The sequence below is a fragment of the Anabrus simplex genome, chromosome 1 (assembly GCF_040414725.1).
Source record: "Anabrus simplex isolate iqAnaSimp1 chromosome 1, ASM4041472v1, whole genome shotgun sequence".
In the NCBI taxonomy this organism is placed as follows: Eukaryota; Metazoa; Arthropoda; class Insecta; order Orthoptera; family Tettigoniidae; genus Anabrus; species Anabrus simplex.
In genome coordinates, this window is record NC_090265.1 from 1,194,153,103 (window position 1) to 1,194,173,642 (window position 20,540).

A 20,540-nucleotide genomic window follows, 5' to 3' on the forward strand; every position below is an offset into this window, starting at 1 on the left:
CCCTTGTCCAATCTGTTGAAAATTGATGAGTTATTGCCAGACTGAAAACATTAATGGTTTCTCACACTAAGGTGCAAAAACAGTATAACAAGAACCGCCAACCCACGAAACTGTAGATAGGCCTAGGGGATAAAATCTTTGTGAAGACTTACTTTACTAGTAAACCTGTTAATAAATTCAGATGGTAGCCTGCTCCTCGATTTCATGGTCTCTGTGCTTTTTTACATTTTTTGAGCCCTGTAACGGTACTGGTGGAAGACCCTAACAGTACAAGTACTGAAAGGGTTCATATCAGTCAAGTCAAACCAGCCTAAATTCTATGATTTGTTCAAGGATTTTAATGTTGATGCTGGGTATATTTCCTGTATACAAACATAAAATTGTAAAATGGTTTGAGAACACATGACCTCAGATAACATGAAAAATGAATTATTTGGTGTAAATTTAACTAGTAGTAATAATTTTGATGTTGTAATTGTTTGTGTAGTAGTATTAACCCATTCGGTGGGCCATGCAGCGAGATCTGCAGCTACAAGTCGCTTGCTTGGTGGGGCACGCGGATATCCGCCAATTCTAATTATCTTCTTTTTCTGAGTTGCCTGCCTGCAGAGGTTTATTTCTTTTCCAGCAGCATATTCTGGATGAATCTGCCCTCTGATGTGAACTTTTCAACTACGTTCTCCTAATTCCAATGTGTCATCCACGAGTTGTATCATAAAGAAAACAACGAACATCCGGGCAAGACCGACCTAAAGCCTAATAGCCTTGCGCTGAAGCTTTACCTCATCGCATAATCATCCCTTGGATGAAATAATATTGCTGTAGAACATATTTCTGGAGATTATGATACTAAACAGACCTCTCTGATGTCATATTAGAACTGTGATCAGATTTATTATCCCCAGTCTTGAGTTCTTCCTTCACGACTGGAGTGTGTGTTTACTGTGAGTTCCACAACATTTATTAAACAGGCACAATTCATGATTTTCTTCCAAACTGCAGAGGTCAAGGTTCTATTCAATTCCTTTTCTTACAATTTTCCGCTAAAGTGTCTAAAAGGAATTACCGGCCCCCACAGTTAGAGGAAGATGATTTACTGGTCGTGATTAAAGCCTGGATTTCCATGCAAATGAATATTCCTAAATACGCTGGTTACACTTCTGAAACTTTGCAAATATTTGTTTTATGACTAATCAATTCCAAACAACCGTACTTTTCCGTGCATGTTTTGGCCTTTTTGGGAGAAAATTCATGCATAATGCATATTTTGAAAATTTTGGATTTAATAGTGAATAATTGGACATTTATATTGGATTATATAACTTTTCTTCTGACTTTGATGCATATATTATGTTAACATGCATAATAGTGCCTTTTTTGAACATGGGTTTGTAGAATTTGGGACCGAACGCCCACATTATTTGTCTATTATTGAGAGAGAAAATGTACTCCTGGCATACTACTTGAAAACCGAAGTTAAATGCATAAGAGGTCCTTTAATCCAGTTAGCAATGCACTTTCTTATCTTTCGTTTGAGTAAACATTGACATAAGCGGGAAGACCTCGCATCGACCCCTCTAATCCTTAGAAATAAGGTGTCCCAGTAAAAACTGAACCCTACATTTTGCACTACTAAATGCTATTTAATTTTCTCGTCTATGTTAGAGGAAGAAATCAAAACTTGAATCACATTACTGTGACGCCGCGTTACTGGCATAGCAGCTTATAAACCTTGGTTTTGCACTGAATCCTCTTTCGTTTTTCTGGAATTTCCTACCCCCAACTTTGAACTCTCACTGTTCACATGTCTGAGGCCAAAATAATTGAGAAAAGAAGGGAGTTCGAAAGCAGCATGCTTACACGTTTCAAATTGTAATTTAGTGTTGTAATGTGCTGAGAAGTGTTGGTGTCATGCCATCCGTCAAAAGTCAACAAAGAGACCACATGTCTAAATGAATTGAGGAAAGGAATTTCTAAGTTAATTTTTGAAAAGAAATAACTTCAGATATACTTCGTCCTAAATGTCTTCATTTAAGTATGAACCTGTCACTTTTTGTGACGTAGAAAGATCATTTCCTGTGTTCAGGGATGTTCTGTCAGATAAACAAATGAACTTGAAGAAAATGGGGAGAAATTCGTTGTTATACAATGTTTCAAAAGGCAGTGAAAATATAACCATGTTGAAGTGAATCTTTATAGTGCAAATTTTCCAGTTTATTGTTCATGTTCTGTCATTTGATAGTGCATGAATGCATGCAAATTTTGCATGGAAATCCGGGCTCTAGTCATCATAAATGAAATGTTGGAATGTAGTGGAGAGGATTATGATCTTAGTGAAGTAAGTTCTGCTGAAGGGGAATTCTTAAGTGACAGGAATTTACCTGGAACAAGTACTGCAGGCTCAGAAATACAGGGTTTGGGCCCAGCTGATGAGAATACTCAGCAGTCGCAAAAGAGATAACACAAGTTATCATTTGACATGACCAAGATCCTAACAGCTATCCCTTGGAATCTGGAAAGGAAAATCCGCAAGGCTGTCGAAATCAAGAAACATCTGAATATGAATTTAGAAGGATACAAAATCATAAATTCTTGGATGCCTATAGTTTAAGACATACAGACCACAACATTAACACGCAGTCGGAACCTCCTATTACATAACAGTGCGGGCAAGCCCCACTACCTCGCTGTGACACATACCTTCCAGAATTCTCACGGGACAGCCAGGGGGCTTATGTCAGCCAAGAAGGCTAGGATATAAAAGACCAAGGTCAGGAACCACCCTTATAGTGTGACTGCTGCCTGGGAGACTGACTACCTTGGATCAAGTAGGGGTATTTCAGTCGCCTTGAAAAAGAATACTGCAATGTATTCAAAACGTTGGCAAACTGAACGTAATGTACAGATAACAACAACACAGTTCAACCTGGAAAATAAACTAAATAATTCTACACACCATGGAAACTTCCCCTCTAATATATGCCAGCTTCTGATCATCTGTCAAGTGATGTGGCACAAGACGAGAACACGTTTTCCTCTTCCCTAACTTGTGGGTAAGGATTTGTTGCACAGATTCACGGTTAACCTGTAGTTCGTCCGCTATCATGCACACAGTTAATCGCCGATCATTCGTGATTAATGTCCTCACTTTCTCAATGTTTTCGTCACTGACGGCGGTTGCTGGTCTTCCGCAACGGGGATTGCCAGAAACACTTTTTTTTTTTTTTGTGGCTTTACGGCACACCGACACAGATAGGTCTTATGGCAACGATGAGATAGGAAAGCCCTAGGAGTTGGAAGGAAGCGACCATGGCCTTAATTAAGGTGAACTGCCTGGTGAGAAAATGGGAAACAACGGAAAACCACCTTCAGGGCTGCAGACAGTGGGATTCGAACCCACTATCTTCTGGATGCAAGCTCACAGCCCCTCGCCCCTAACTGCACAGCCAACTCGCCCGGTCAGAAACACTTTCCTGGCCTCCTCGAAAACGAGCAAACCACTCGAACACACACTTCAAGGGCAGAGCTTGATCTTCACAAACACGTACCAACATCGCATGCGTTTCTTTCAGTGTCTTGCCAAGCTTAAAACAAAACTATACATTGATCTTTTGGTCGTTCGTGTTCCTGTTCGCAGTTCAGAACCAACGCACTAAACACGCACCGAGTCAAACAAGTCTTGCAGCACACACACAATGCTCAACTAAACAACGTTGGGAGCGAGATGGTCAAAACCTCCTGCTACGCAGGTGCAGCAGTGCGTGTTGCCAGTGTTGCCGGATCGACCGTTGACTTCATTCACCGAATTTTATTGTCACAGGTTGTACACCTTAAACACTAGATGGAATAACCACGGCATGCTGGTTTCTCCTAAGGCAGTCAGTAATTCAAAGGGTATTTCATCAATTTTTAGGTGCCTTGCTCCTAATTAGGTCTCTCACAGCTCTGTCAAAACTCTGACCTCAAAATTGGGTCTCCCATTGCATCTCCTTCCAGTACCAAATCATCCGCCTTTTTACCTTGATACAACTGCTGGATATGTTCCTGCCATCTTTTGCATTGTTGTCTTTGCCTAGAAGTGGTTTTCCATCTGAGCTCTTAATATTCATACATCTAGATTTCCTTTCTCCAAAGGTTTCCTTGATTTTCCTGTATGCAGCATCTACCTTTCCTGGGACCATACAACCTCCAACATCCAAGCACTTCTCCTTCAGCCATTATTCCTTAGCTATCTTGCACTTTCTATCGACTTCATTCTTTAATCGCTCGTATTCTTTTCTGCCCTATTCATTTCTTGCATTCTTGTATTTTTGTTGTTCATCAATCAGATCTAGTATCCCCTGAGTAATCTACTGATTCTTAGTTGATCTTTTGTTCCTTCCTAATATTTCTTCAGCAGCCCTACTGACCTCATTTTTCATAACTATCCATTCTTCCTCTATTGTGTTTCCTTCAGCCTTTTCATTCAGTCCTTGTGCAACATGTTCCTTGAAAAAATCCCTCACACTCTTTTTTTTTCAACTTGTCTAGATCCCGCCTCAATGCTTTCCTTCCTTTCTTCAATTTCTTCAACTTCAGATGGCATTTCATGACCAACAAGCTGTGGTCAGAGTCCATGTCTGCACCTGGGAAAGTTTTGCAATCCAATACCGGGTTTCTGAATCTCTGCCTAATCATAATGAAGTCTATTTGATACCTTCCAGTGTTTCCAGGTCTCATCCGCGTATACAGCCGTTGTTTGTGGTGTTTTAACCATGTATTAGCAAGGACTAAATTATGTTCAGTGTAGAATTCAACCAGCCGACTTCCTCTTTTGTGCCTTTGTCCCAATCCGAATTCTCCTACTGTATTACCTTCTCTTCCTTGGCCTACCACTGCATTCCAGTCTCCCATCACAATTAGACTCTCGTCACCTTTTACATAATGTATTAAATCTTCTATCTCTTCTTATATTCTTTCGATTTGCATATCATCCGCTGAACTAGTAGGCATATAGACCTGCACTATTGTGGTGAGCATTGGTTTGGTGTATCTTGACAACAATAATTCTTTCACTATGCTGGTCATAGTACCTTGTCCGTTGCCCTATTTTCTTATTCATTATTAAACCAACTCCTGCATTTCCCCAGTTTTGTTTTGTGTTGATAATTCTGTAGTCGCCTGACCAAAAATCCTGTTCTTTCTGCCAACGTACTTCACTTATACCAAATACATCTAACTTTAGTCTATCCATCTTCCTTTTCAGATTCTGTAGCCTACCACAAAGATTCAAACTTCTAACATTCCACGCTTCGACTCGCAGAATGTCAGTATCCATCTTCCTGATGATCACTCCCGTCGTGTAGTCCCCACCCGGAGATCCGAATGGGGGACTATTTTACCTCTGGAATATTTTACCCAGGAGGAAGCCATCATCAATATATCATTCATACAGAGAGAGCTGCGTGTCCTCTGGAATTAGTTACGACTGTAGTTTCCCCGTTGGTTTCAGCCGTGTAGCAGTATCAATACAGCTAAGTCATGTTGAGTATTATTACAAGGCCATATCAGTTGCCCTTGCAACTTCCAAAAGGCTGCTACTTCCTTTTTGATGAACCATTTATTAGTCTGGTCTCTTGTCAGATACACAGCCACTATGGTTGCACCTGCGGCTCGGCTATCTGCTTTATTGGGATGCACAAACCTTCCCATCGTGGCAAGGTCACATGGTTCGCAGAGTAGGTATTATTACTATTATTTTTTTTTTATTATTATTATTATTATTATTGCTGTAATAAAGAAAACAGTTTTGTACATCTCAGTAATGTGTACAGAGGTGACAATTATGTTGGAACGCCCTTTAGCAGTACTGGGTAGTTCATTCTCATGTCTCGCTGGCACCAGAAAGAACCCTTGTTTACCGTGTTCTGGTTTGTGTCAAAGAGCATGGATTTGATGCCAGAAAGAATTCTGGAGTTTGGCAAGTGTCAGTGTTCTGGCAATTGTCAGAGAGTGGAGAAAATATTCTACCCTCATGTATGAAGAGGCGAAGGCTGCTCATTAAAATTCTGCATGTGACTGGTTGGTTGCTTCCCTTGTTTTGGAAGGGTGGCACATATAAATTGTGCGGGTTGACTTAAGACGCAAGGCTGGGAGCGGTATTCTGATCTTCATTCTCAGTCTGAGCGGACGTGATTCGGTCGAGCTCCTGCTCTAAAGAAGAGGCCTGGTCTGATGTCAGAATAAGATAAATTTTATTTACGTTATCGTGTTTTAAATGAACTTGTTTCACTTGCAGGAATTGCCCGGGGCAGTCTTGCATCTTCAATTACATGATTTAGTCAAAAAAGCGATTTTCAGCACTATGATACGTAGTTTATATGAGAGCAGGCAACCTTACCATGTAAATCATAACATAAAGTAGTGCCATTGTGTTTTCCTTTGTTGCCCATCTTGGTAAAATGGGACTAGCTCACTGAAATAGAGAATCTTCAATTCAACATAGGCTTTTAGTTTCAGGGGTCATGTCCTTAGAATCCCCTTGACGTTCATTACTTCACTTGTATTTTTGAAATTACTACTGTTGGACCTTAGTTCTAAAATGGTAAATTCCTGTATATCATCTTTAAAACAATCGGCGTTTATTTCGCACACGGAACATCACCTGGGTTCTGAGGTCAGGCCTACCAACCCTCCTGTGCATGTGAGCACAGCTGTCAATTTGGTCGCCTCCAATTGTTTCTCAATATAGCACCTTTATGTAATATCAATTTTTTAATAGCCCAAGACTGCAAACTGCAAGGGTCACTGTATTTGTGAGTCAGGCGACGATTTCAGGTTAATAACATACCGTAAAGGATATCTTCAAATAATTTAGTGGGTATTAATGAACATTGTGTAAACATCGATTTGTATGGCTAAACAATGTTTTTTCTAACATTTTTTGAAGTTTAATGAACCTAAGGAGTTTTTTTTTTTTTTTTTGCTAGTTGCTTTACGTCGCACCGACACAGATAAGTCTTACGGCGACGATGGGACAGGGAAGGGCTGGGAGTGGGAAGGAAGTGGCCGTGGCCTTAATTAAGGTACAGCCCCAGCATTTGCCTGGTGTGAAAATGGGAAACCACGGAAAACCATTTTCAGGGCTGCCGACAGTGGGGTTCGAACCTACTATCTCCCGAATACTGGATACTGGTCGCACTTAAGCGACTGCAATTATCGAGCTCGGTGGAGTTATGTTTAATAAATGATATTTTAAGAAAATGATAATCTCATTTCAGAGTTCGAGCACTACCAGTTTACGATCCCGGCAGGGTTGTCCAGCATTCTTCCACACATCCTGTTGTCCGTCTATTCATTTTAGTTGTCCTTGTTAAGCGTATCTGTTTATCTTCCCTTGCTTGTTTATTATTTTACTGTTTTCATGTGCATAAGGTTACCACGTGTTACAATTATTATTACTGAATGAGGAATAATAATAGAGATATTAAAATTTATTTCATTTTTCGCGAACATATACAGGAATATTAGTTCCATCTAAAAATGTACATAACAAAAATTATAGAAAATCCAATTTCCAATCTTATATCAGACACAATTTTACCATAAAAGCTATAATAATGGAGATACTAACAAGTTTATATTTTTATTGCTAAGTCCATCAATGGTGAGCTACGCTGACAGTCATCACTGTAACGAAGTAACTGACGACAGTGGTGTTCATTGCAGTGATTGCTTTTATAAGCTGAAAATCATGGTCAATAAACCTTACTGATCATGAAGATAATTAATAATGATGCTATCAAAATGAGAAGAAAAGTGTGAAGAAACAACTTGAAAAATGAGGGGAAATAGAATTAAAAGTGGGGTGAGGCAGAATGCTTAGGCCGTGAATGCTCTAATATCACCAAGCCAGAAGAAAACAATGGCCTGCAATGTCTTAAGTCTGTAAAACTTATCAACAATATTACACTGCTTATCGTTATTAGCTGAGGCGTCCTCAGCCATTTCTGTTACCACTCATTAACCCGATGAGTGCTACGCCCGCCTATAGACGGGCTGTTACATACTATCCACTTCATATCCGTATCGACTATATGATCCAATTAATTGAAGGAACAAGAATCCACCTGATCGATACTTTCACTTTTATTTAGCCTTAGGCTATTTCAATAGACATTAAATTAAAAGTTCATAACATGTTTCGAATGCATTGCATTCATCATCAGCTGCTTACATTTGGCAAAAGTAAAATTAGCTAAGAACAGTCTCACAATTTTCTTAAAACCTTAAAAACAAGCGTTAGTAGTGCGTGTGTGAATGGATGTGAGGGGGTGGGGGTAGAAGGGGGGGGGGGGAATGCATTGAAGGCGATTGTTAGTTAAACTATGACTTATTATTAAAAATCTTAATGTTAAAAACACTGATGGACTAAAATATAGTTCACTATAAGTCTTGGGAATTTTCCATAAGTTCGTTGATTACTGAAGAACTTGTATGCACTATGTGAAGTATTTCTGTTGAGCTGTTGGTAAAAAGTTTCCTTAAGAAGGCATCCGGTGTTTTCACGTCTCTTATCTCCTGTTGTGTGGAGAGGTGTGGCTTGTTTCGAATATGAAGTTTGCTATTTGTAGTTTGAATAGAAAAAAGTTGGATCATCTGTATCACGACCCTTGTCTTGGCTGCCTTCAACCTTGTATTGGAGCCGGATTAAACCCACTCCCGTAGTACGGGAAGTTAAACTTACACGCAAGACAAGGGTCGTGATACAGATGATCCAACTTTTTTCTATTCAAACTACAAATAGCAAACTTCATATTCGAAACAAGCCACACCTCTCCACCCAACAGGAGATAAGAGACGTGAAAACACCGGATGCCTTCTTAAAGAAACTTTTTACCAACAGCTCAACAGAAATACTTCACATAGTGCATACAAGTTCTTCAGTAATCAACGAACTTATGGAAAATTCCCAAGACTTACAGTGAACTATATTTTAGTCCATCAGTGTTTTTAACATTAAGATTTTTAATAATAAGTCATAGTTTAACTAACAATCGCCTTCAATGCATTCCCCCCCCCCCCCCTTCTACCCCCACCCCGCCACATCCATTCACACCACACGCACTACTAACACTTGTTTTTAAGGTTTTAAGAAAATTGTGAGACTGTTCTTAGCTAATTTTACTTTTGCCAAATGTAAGCAGCTGATGATGAATGCAATGCATTCGAAACATGTTCTGAACTTTTAATTTAATGTCTATTGAAATAGCCTAAGGCTAAATAAAAGTGAAAGTATCGATCAGGTGGATTCTTGTTCCTTCAATTAATTGGATTATAGACGGGCTAATGCGGCCGGTCCAGCTCTGCTACGCCCATCTATAGACGGTGCACGAGAACTTTAATTTTTTTAGTTTACTGGTTCCCTCTCTCGAATGCCGATTCGAACTCTGACACATTCTGCCATCTGTTGGGCATTATGCAGAACTAATTGGTCAGAGCTTATAACTTCAGGAAGTATCTTACTGAGCTTTTTGTAGACATCTGTGGAGCTCAGCTGTGATGTAAACAAGCATGGCGGAACAACAAACTAGTTGCTCCCGCAGCGATGTTATTTCGGATCAAAGAATCTTTCAGTTACTAACCACACCGGAAAATGATAAAGATGATGATTTTAATGAATTGTTAAGTGATTTTGATAGTGAGAGTGATACAGAGTGCTGAAAATATTGGTGAGAAATAAACTGAGCCGCCTTCTAAACGAAGGAAGAAAAAAGCAAGTTCACAAGCTATTTCATCACTACTGTTGTGGCAGAAGGATGACTTTTCTCCACCAGACTTTCAAGTAACTGTGACAGACTCTGGGAGCCAAGTAGTGTTTGATGACAACCCCAAAATCATTGATTTTTTTTAAAAAAAACTATTCTGCCAGTGGAGATGGTGCAGCTGATTATTGATGAAACAAATCGGTATCACAAACAACTGGTGGAAAACATTGAGCTGTCACCACATTCCAGGTTTAGAAAGTATTTTAAAATATCAACTTAAGTACTGGTAAGAAGTGACATGTATTAGTTGCCTACAGATTTTAGGAAATAATTTTATTTTGGGCTCTTTACTTTGTATAATAATGTACGTGTGGGCACAAAAGGTGTAATTTTGTTTTCTCTCAAAATAATATTGAACGTAAGTGTAGGATTTTCCATTTGCATTTAGATTTATAAAGAACCAACATTTATTAAAATTTTAAGCTGATCACCCAACTAATAAGTTAAAAATTGAGGCTTCTGCAATTTTTTTTTTACATACGAATGAAAAACTCAGCAGTGAGGTACCAAACAGTCGACTGGTAACTCAGCACTTAAAAGGTTAATGAGCTGTGAGCTCGCATCCGGGAGATAGTGGGTTCGAACCCTACTGTCAGCGGCCCTGAAGATGGTTTTCCATGGTATCCCATTTTCACACCATGGCCACTTCCTTCCCATTCCTAGGCCTTTCCTGTTCCATCGTCGCCATAAGACCTATCTGTGTCGGTGTGATGCAAAACAACTATAAGTAAAATTCTTTCAAGAATAAAATTTACTGTGTCCACCTATTCAATACAATTATATTCTGTAGAGATTAAATCCTACTTGTAGGTCTGTAGAGATTAAATATAACTGTATTGAATAGGTGGACACAGTAAATTTTATTCTTGAAAGAATTTTACGTATTGTTATCTTCAATACGGAACAGATATGAGATTAGTTACTTGTAAAGCAACTAGCAAAAAAAAAAAAAAAAAAAAAAAGGTTAATGTCAGATGGCATTTCTACAGCAATTACAAAAACAAATCCATCAATGACTGGTACAGAACAGCTAGTAAGAAATAAATCATAGTTAACTATATGATGTATAGAAATGCACCGAGTATGATGACTGTTGCTAACTTTCCGCCTATTTTAATATAGCAAATTCTCCATGTACTGTCATAATGTTGAAAAAATAAATCCATTTCCCACAGTCTGAAAGAGGATAGTACACACAACATAACATTTCAGGCTCATTTCTCTTCTAATAAACTGAAGATATCTATAAGAAAACATAGCAAACCTTTATTATTATTCCTTTCTTCCTTTTTAACACGTTACTAATGAACTCACTCCAATACAAAGCAGATGCACATGAATAATACCTAATTAACTTACCATGGTTGTCTGCACCCCGAGGTATTATCACATCGGCATATTTCTTGGTCTGGAAAAAAAAAAGACAAAGTAAGTAAGTACTGATGCTATATTTTACGGTAAGGTTATAATGGAATCCTTGGTGCAGAACTCAATGCTTGAAAGAACAATAACTACAGTCACACTTATAAAACTAGAATGTCTATAACCCAAATTTTTGATATCTTGAAGTAATGTTTGTTCCGCGACAGTATCTTATGTATTTCATGTGCTACATATATTCTCTCAAAGTTCTATTACTAAAATTTTTTGATATCACACAGGAGATTTCAAGCCCAGATGTAAAATATGTTTCTGTAACTCAAAGTTTGTGCGGAACATTATACTTATGAGTACTCATTATCCCCACAAAAAACTAGTAGCTGTACTAGAAATCTACCGGGCAAGTTGGCCGTGCGGTTAGGGTTGCGCAACTGTGAGCTTGCACCCGGGAGATAGTGGGTTCGAACCCCACTGTCGGCAGCCCTGAAGATGGTTTTCCATGGTTTCCCATACTCACACCAGGCAAATGCTGGAGCTGTACCTTAATTAAGACCACGGCCGCTTCCTTCCCACTCCTAGGCCTTTCCAGTCCCATTGTCGCCAAAAGACCTCTCTGTGTTGGTGCGACATCAAGCAAATAGCAAAACAAAAAAACAAAGTAGAAATCTAAAGTTAAGTCATCTCCTTAAAGAATAAGCATTCTCTAAATTTTAGTCAAGAGTGTATTGTTTGACTAGCCAAATGCCATAGCACCTTACGGGAATGGACTTCGCAACTTAGAGCAGAGCTTAAAATCCTACTTTAGGGTACTTTGCAACCCTCAGGAAGCTGTTTACAGTATGGGGTAATGTGTAAGTTGGGAGGTCAAGATCTGCTGGGTTACTTAAGCTATGGCCACATTTCACAGCTTTGTTCAGTCATCAGCAGAGCCCGGATTTCTATGCGGATGCATGTTTTTAAATAAGCTGGTTACATTTCTCAAACTTTGCAAATATTCGTTTTATGGCTTATGATGCTTATGATTCCAAATAACCGTTCTTTTTCCCCTGCATGTTTGCATGTCTTTGCCTTTTTTGGGGAAAATTCAAGCATAATGCATATTTTGAAGATTTTGGAATTAATAGCAAATATTTGGACATTTAATATTGCATAATATGACTTTTCTTCTGACTTTGACACATATATAATGTTAACTTGCATGATAGTGCATTTTATGAATGATGGTGTGCAGAATTTGGGACCACTTTTTCCATGTTATACAGTATGTGTATTACTGAGAAATGGAGATAATGTATTCCTGGCATCCTGTGTTACAACCAAAGTTGGTACGTACGGTAGAGGTCGTATAATCCAATTAACGAAGCACTTTCTTATCTGTTGGTTGAGTAGACATTGACGTAAGCCAGAAATCCCCACATTGATCTCTCTAATTGTTAGGAATAACGTGTCCCATATATATATATATATATTGCTAACCTTAAATTGTGCATTACTCATTGATGGCTTATTTGTTACTCTATGTTAGACGAACAAAACCAAACTTGTATCACACTTCTGTGATGCTGTGTTACTGAGATAGCAGCTTACAAACCATGGTTTTGCATTGAACCCTCTTTCGTTGTTACCCTGAAATTTCCTACCCGGAACACGTCTTTGATATCACAGCAAGCAATCGTTACCAGTTACTGAAAACATTCAAAAGTATCTGCAATCATCCCATGGAGAAGTAGCTGCGGCAGCTCGAGACATGTGAATAATTACATGTAAAGCTAGAGACAGGTCGAGCAAAGTGATCCATTCAAATCCTGACTCTGAATTAGTCAAACATATAATAAGATGTATTGTGGTGAAAATGCAAAAATGTACAATTTGACCTCACTCTGTCCTAAATGTCTTCATTTAAGTATGCACCTGTCACTTCTTGTGATGTAGAAAGATCATTTTCGGTGCTTAAGAATGTGCTGACAGATAAGCAGATGAGCTTAAATCAAGAAAAATTTGGAGAAATTACAGTAGTTGTGAAATGTTTCAAAAGGAACTGAGTTTTGATAGTGCATATTATCCAGTTTATTGTGCATGTTTTACCATATGATAGTGCATGCATGCATGCATGCATATTTTGAGATTTGATAGTGCATGGAAATCCAGGCTCTAGTCATCAGTTAGTGATGACGTGTTTGATGCTGTTCATCTGCCAGAGAACATAAAGAACAAAGTGTTACAAAGAATATGGCAAAGGAAAATGATGGGCTTCTTTTCAAAGATCAGAATTCATAAATATCTTAAAATGAAAACATTCTTTATTAAGGCATCACAAAACTGGTCTTAAAACAGACATTCAATAAAATGTCTAACACAATAAAAATTGCAGGTGCAAAAAAAAATATGACACTGGCAAAAATTTGGAAGTAAAAAAACTCCCCATCTGGTGAGAGACAGAGGCAGAGGTACAAACTAGGCTGGATGAATGGGTGGTAAAGTTCAAATGGTATCAGATATCTTTTTTTGTGGAGTGATTAGTATGCAAGTTTTCATATACCTCAAATTTTCAGTATTTTCACCCTCCTCAAGCACTTTGAGATACTGAAGTTTGATTGTACATCACAGAAATCAAGTCATACAGAAAAGCAGGAACATGAATAGGAACACACAAGAGGATGCTGACATGTTACTGTTTTATCCTACAGTATATATTGTCCTGTTAGGTTCCTTTTTCCCTTTTGGGTTTGTCCAATGTTTCTAGTTTTTTATCATTCATAGTCATCTTAATCTTTTTGTCTCTTCCATTTCCCTGTGTTTATACAGCTTTTTTCTGACTTATCCAACCTTTCCCACATCAAGACTGAAGATCACCCAGATAGCCTCTCAACGAGTGTTGAAGTCTGCCCTTCTAACGAAGATGGGAAGCAGAAACAAGCTTGTTGGGAGCTGAAAAGAAATAGATTTAGAAATGGGATGGTATTGATAACGAGAGAGCCTATCTGTTTGAAGGTGGCAGTGTATGAACATGTGGAAATTTACTGCAAAGCGCTATGGCATGTGGCTAGTCAAACAATATACTCTTGATTAAAATTTGGAGAAGGCTTATTCTTTAAGGAGATGACTTAAGTTCAGGTTTTTACTACAGCAACTAGTTTTATGTGGGCATAATGAGTACGTGTCAGTGTAATGTTCTGCATAACTTTGAGTTACAGGTCCAAATGTTGTACAAGAACTGTAGAGAGAGAGAGAGAAAGAGAGAGAGAAAGAGAGAGAGAGAGAGAGAGAGAGAGAGAGAGAGAGAGAGAGAGAGAGAGTGTGTGTGTGTGTGTGTGTGTGTGTGTGTGTGTGTGTGTGTGTAGCCATCTGGGGAGAGAAAAGAGGTAGAGTTACAACTAGGCTGAAACAATGGGTGGCAAAATTCAAACAGTATCAGATGAAAGTTAGCACAATAAAAACTGTTGCACTGAAAATGAGTAGGAAAGATACAGGCTGCCAGCTAAAACTGGAAGGTGTAAACATTCAATGTGTACAGGTATTCAAATACCTCGGGAGTATGATTTCCAGCAGTGGTACTGCAGATAAAGAAATAGTAAACAGAGTGGCTAGCATTTCCAACTTCTACAACCTCGTAAGATATCTACTTTGTGATAACAAAATGCCCATGAGAACCAAGATGATTCTGTATAAGTCACACTTTGTGCCCATTCTCATATACAGTCTACAAAAATGTACACTAAAAGAGAGAGTATTTAGTAGTCATAAATTGCAAGCCCGGGAAATGAAGTTTCTACAAACTACCCTCCAAAAAAGACGCAAGAACTATGTTTGGATCAGAACAGAACTGGAAGTGGGCTCGATAGAAGAGAAGATAACGATTTCGAGACTAACATGGTATGGCGATGTAAAGCAAATGCCTGAAAACAAGACCACCACATGCATGCCTAGAAAGAAGGGCTGAAGGAAGAAGCCCTGTGGGAAGATTTAGGAAGAGATGGCTATTCCAGCTGAGAGAGGATGTAGAAAGAAGAGGAGGGAATTGGAAGTCAGCAGTGAGAGAGAAGACATTTGTGGACGGACAACGATGGCGAAGACTCGTTCAACACCACTCTACCCAGCAGGCTGGAGAGGTTCTATGATGATGATGATGATGATGATGAACATGCCATTATTACTCCATTATTTCCAGATCATTAGGGGGCGGGACAAGCAGCAGTTATCTCCTGAGGAATGACGTTTAAAAATAAGAACTGGCACCTACAGTGCGAGCCTCAGTCAAGTTGCCAGTTTTTCCGTGTTGTCTTATGCAAGAGGATGATGCAATAGCCAACTCACCTATATAGCCTGCCAAGTGATGTCATGATCTTGGTTAGTCTGTAGTAAGCTTCCATACAGCGCACAGCATAATTGCTCCTTATACATGTAACGGCCACTCACCTAATTACGGCTGCCATCATCACAAACTCTACTTGTTTTGATCTACTCACTGCCATCAACACTCATGTAATCGGCCTTGTACATTCGCTGCCGTCTCGCCTTGTGACCGTCCTGCTGAACAGCTCACTGCATACTAACCTACAACTGGATTACGTCACCCGCTGCGTCACCGTCTGATGTTTCTCGATGTCATGTGTGCTTTCTTCTCGAACTTTCTGTGGTGGTATAAATCTGTCCCCCAATCGCTCGGTCTTGAGTCCAGCGCTGATACCGAGTGAGGTTGGAGGGTCGTCCAATGGGTTCCCAGTATTTTGCTGGGAAACTGTTTATTTTCCTACTGCATTGGGTGAGCAACAGAGTGCTTTATTTATTATTATCATTATCATCATTGTTTATCTAATGGATTTTGGCAGCCAGCACCTTAAACTTACTTTTGTTTCTAAGGCCGGTTTCTAGTTTTACATCAGTGTTTCTTTCCAACAAGATATGACCTCCAATTAATCAATTGACTCAAGAGTTTTTGGATGACTGAACACAAGGCCTGTACATGACAACCTTTAATATCAACTGATTTTCTACTCTGCAACTTAAAAGTGTTTAGGCGACTCCCACTGTTGTGATCCCACAATCCCCTTCCCCTTTCCCACTGCCTTGCTTCTCTTTTGGTTCATTTTTGGAAACTATGTTCCATTTATTCTGTTACGCCGAGACTTGCAGTTTGCTATGTCCTTTTGAATTGCTTCATTTAATACAACATTTTGTAAATGGTCTAGGGATTTCTTGTAAATACGTTGTTCGGAATGATTGTTTCATAAATGTATTATGTTACAGAATGCTATGTTGTGATTTAGGTTATCTTTCAAGTGGAAAGAATACGTAGTTTTGATTAAATATTCTTATTCTTATTCCTTCCACTGACCTCTCATTGGTCTCAGCCCTTTTCTCTTTGGATAGCCTGTCAAACAAGTTTGATTCCATATACACTGCTAATTTGTAACAAAATGGTAGCAGATTACCTTATCCAATTTATTTAGTGTTGACTTTCTATTATTCTTACTCTATCGTTTTACGATTCCTCCGGTATTTAATCATTGATCTTATTTCGTTCTTCTTACTATAAAGCCGTTCTTTTTTTCTGAACATGGCAACCTTTTCTGGTAATTTTCCGTTATATTCTTCTGATGACTACTCATCTTCACCCCCGGCTTTTCAGTCTCTACCTAATTCACCTTGTGCAGATTTAATTTCTTTTGATGATACTTCATCCTTAGACCCTTCATTCGCTATTTTTTCGTCTTCGCATTCTAACACTCCAAATCTTCTTGACCAAGACTTGAAACCAAAACTTTCAACTACCACTCATCATTTACATCCTGAACCTTCTAGGCCATTCACTTCATCGCCTATTTCTTCAAATCCACTTACTCACTCACTTAATCTCAAAATGATTAAACAATCGTTAACACAAGTGCCTACCTTAATGGATACAGATCCTCGAAATTTAACTATTTGGTTATTTTCCGTTCGTAAATACCTAAAAGCTCAACTTGCCCCATTTTCTCAGCTCATTAACCTTTATAACTACTGGATATTTAACCAATTTTTGGCTTGAAAATACGGCGACTGGGCTCAATTTCGAACTTGTCTTCATAATTATTTCCTACCTTATGAAGTACGTCACAAATTAAGTTTGGAATTTGTTTGCCGTCATCAACGTTCTGACGAACCTATACACAACTATTTAGATTCCATTCTTACCTTTAGTGATGTCCTTAACATCGCTAATAACCCATCAGAATTGATATCAGTTGTTACATTTTATGCTGTGCCTTCTTTTCGACAGCTTCTTCAAGTTCATTCCCTTCCTACCTCCTTGCTACAATTGTATACCGCAGCACAAGCTCATACGACTTATTCATATGCCAATATTTCCTACTATGCTCATGTACCACCACCCGTCTTACCTCCCTCCGCTACCTATCCCCCGGCAACGATATCATTACCAATGCCTCGTCCTGCTATAGTTAGTAAACCAATTATTTGTTACCGCTGTAAAGGTACGGGGCATATAGCTAAAAACTGTGCTTCTCCTATTCCGGGAAACGCCTACAATCCCCGTCCGTAGGCAGTGGATGAGCTCAAGGGACAAATCTGCCTAATCAAATACATCCTTTTCACCATAAAACCTCTTCTACTCGGCTGCCTCCTCGTTCTATTAGCCCTTGTACTACGAGTGTAGAATATGGTTCTCATACTTTTTGCCCATTACCCAGGATGTCTCATATTGTGATCTTGCTTCACAATATTCCTACTATTGCACTTTTAGATTCTGGTTCGACTACTTCTTTAATCAGTCCAAAACTTTTTCAATCTCTTCAGAATACCTTTTATCATCTTCAACTTTTTCTGTCTTCACTTCTGTGTACTTCTGCATCGAATAATGTACTTCAGACCCTTGGCCAGATATTGCTTAACCTCAAAATTCAACATTTTTCTTGGCACTACTCTTTTAATGTTGTAGAAAACTTATCATATCCACTAATTCTGGGATATGATTTTTTTTCATCACACTGGTTTGGTACTTGATTCTCGTAATTCCTCTATTCGTTTTAATTTTTTGGACATTAGGATTCCATTATGAAATTATTCAGATTTCCCTCTTTCACATCTTCCTTCTGTTCGCCAGGATTATGTGTATTGTAATTGTTCTCAGTCTGATCAACTTGATAATTTGTTAATTGAGTTTTCTGATGTTGTAACCACTAAACTAGGAACTGTTACTAATTTCCACGATCGTATTGATCTCACTGACACCACTCCTGTTCGCTTTCTCCCGTATCACTCCCGTATCACTTGAGCCCACCTAGAATGAAAATCCTTAATCAACTTGTCGACAAAATGCTTGCTGATAACACTCTTGTACCCTCCACTTCTGATTATGCCTCTCCCACGTTCACTGTTGATAAACCTGATGGATCCTTTAGATTTATAGTCGACTATCGAAAAATAATTCCAAGATTCTCTACGATGCTTACCCAGTGCCTAAAGTTCAAACTGCTTTTCAGCATTTTACCAATGCACAATATTTTTCCCTCTTAAATTTCAACTCTGCGTATAATCAGCTACCCTTAGATGATAGCAGCCCTAAGTATACTGCTTTTATTACACCCACGGGTCTGTATCAGTTTACAAAAGTACCTTTCGGATTTAATCTAGGTTCACAAATCATGCAAAGATTTGTTGACCATCTTTTTGCCGACATAAAATATCGGTATCTATTTCCGTATGTAGATGACCTTTTGATTTATAGTCCTGACTTTGATACTCACAAAGATTTGTTTACCATCTTTTTGCCGACATAAAATATCGGTATCTATTTCCGTATGTAGATGACCTTTTGATTTATAGTCCTGACTTTGATACTAACATTAAACATCTTTGTGAAGTACTCTCTCGTTTACGGTCTGTTAATCTTACCGTAAATCCTTCCAAAATTGTTTCAGCTCAGACTTCTATTAAGTTTTTGGGGCACATTCTTTCAGGTAACGGTATATCTGTTGTCCCTGATCGTGTTTCTGCAATTGATCATATTACTCCACCTAAAAATTTGAAACAGTTACGAACATTTTTAGTTATGGTTGGCTTTTATAGTAAATTTATCCCCCACTATTCCCACATATCTGAGCCACTTAACTTACTTAAATGGAAACATATGAAATTTCACTGGGGAGAACAGCAGCAAACTGCATTCCTTTCTCTCAAATCTGCTTTAACCAGGGCTCCTATTCTTCAAATACCTGATTTTGACTTACCTTTTGAAGTTTCTATGGACGCCTCTGACGTTGCTGTTGGAGGAGTCATAAATCAAAACTGAGACGGTAAGCTTCTTCCTATTGCTTATTCGCAGTAAAACTAAAAAACAGTGGGGAAAGGATTTGAAGTATCTCCCATACTGCATATATTAGATAATCCCATTATCATGGCAACATACAATGCCCGTAGTTTGCTTGCACCCGGCAAACTACACAACACCATCCTGGAAATTAAGAGACTGAATGCCGAAATGCTCAATATTAGCAAAATGAGGTAGGCAGGCTCAGGAAAGTTCCTAGTGGATGAACACCCCATTTATTACTGTGGGGAGAAAAGCATGCAGCATCGCAATGGAGTTGTGCTCATCATGACCAAAGAAATGGACTAGGTCAGCAAGATAGTAATGGCCTGCAGTGACCGCATCATCAAACTCCAAGTCAACGCCATACCGGAGGATGTCTGTCATACAAGTTTATGAGACCACGGCTGACAGCAACAAGGACTTGATTGAGTTCTTCTACAGTGACCTAGAAAGGTTTATTCAACCAGTCAAGAACAGTATGGGCAAACTAATAGGGGACCTTAACAGAAAATTCAGAGAAGGTAAAAAGGATAAAGTAGTTGGAGTTTTCAGGTTAGATTACAGAAACGAACAGGGAGACAGGGTTGTCCAATTTTGTGAAAACAGTATCTGGTGATCATGAGCTCCATCTTTAAACTACCAGAGGATGTCTTTACATCTGGAAGTCTCCTGCAGATAACCCGCAAAGAGTGGTTAGTTAGGAATCAGAAAGATTATGATGGAGAAAAGATTCTGGAATGCATTGAAAGCCATTAAGACCATGCCGTATAATTTAAAAGATCCGTTTAATCTATTTCAGCTGAAATTAATGGTCTGAGAGAGACTTTGAAAGGAAAGAAACAAACAACACACTGCCAGATGTTAATAATAAAACATCATTAATGTGTCCAATATACTAAAAACTCAGATGTCCAAATGAGTGCACCAGTGATCCACCAAGGCTAGCCCTGGTGTGCCAGCTGCAAGACATAAAACTGCAAATATGGGTGTACTAATTAGAAAGTGAAGATCCAAGGCATTTCCTAGATTTTGCATCAGTTCAG

The 20,540-nt window shown here is 38.8% G+C and overlaps 1 protein-coding gene across 2 annotated transcripts in view; it reads right to left on the reverse strand.

Annotated features, from left to right (window-relative positions):
• Uck (Uridine-cytidine kinase) overlaps positions 1–20,540 on the reverse strand; it is a 426,265-nt gene that overhangs the window by 228,521 nt on the left and 177,204 nt on the right. For both annotated transcript variants that reach the window (XM_067151412.2, XM_067151421.2), the window contains exon 6: positions 11,166–11,214. In XM_067151412.2, coding sequence (XP_067007513.1) covers positions 11,166–11,214 — 49 coding nt within the window. The remainder of the gene's footprint in view (positions 1–11,165; positions 11,215–20,540) is intronic.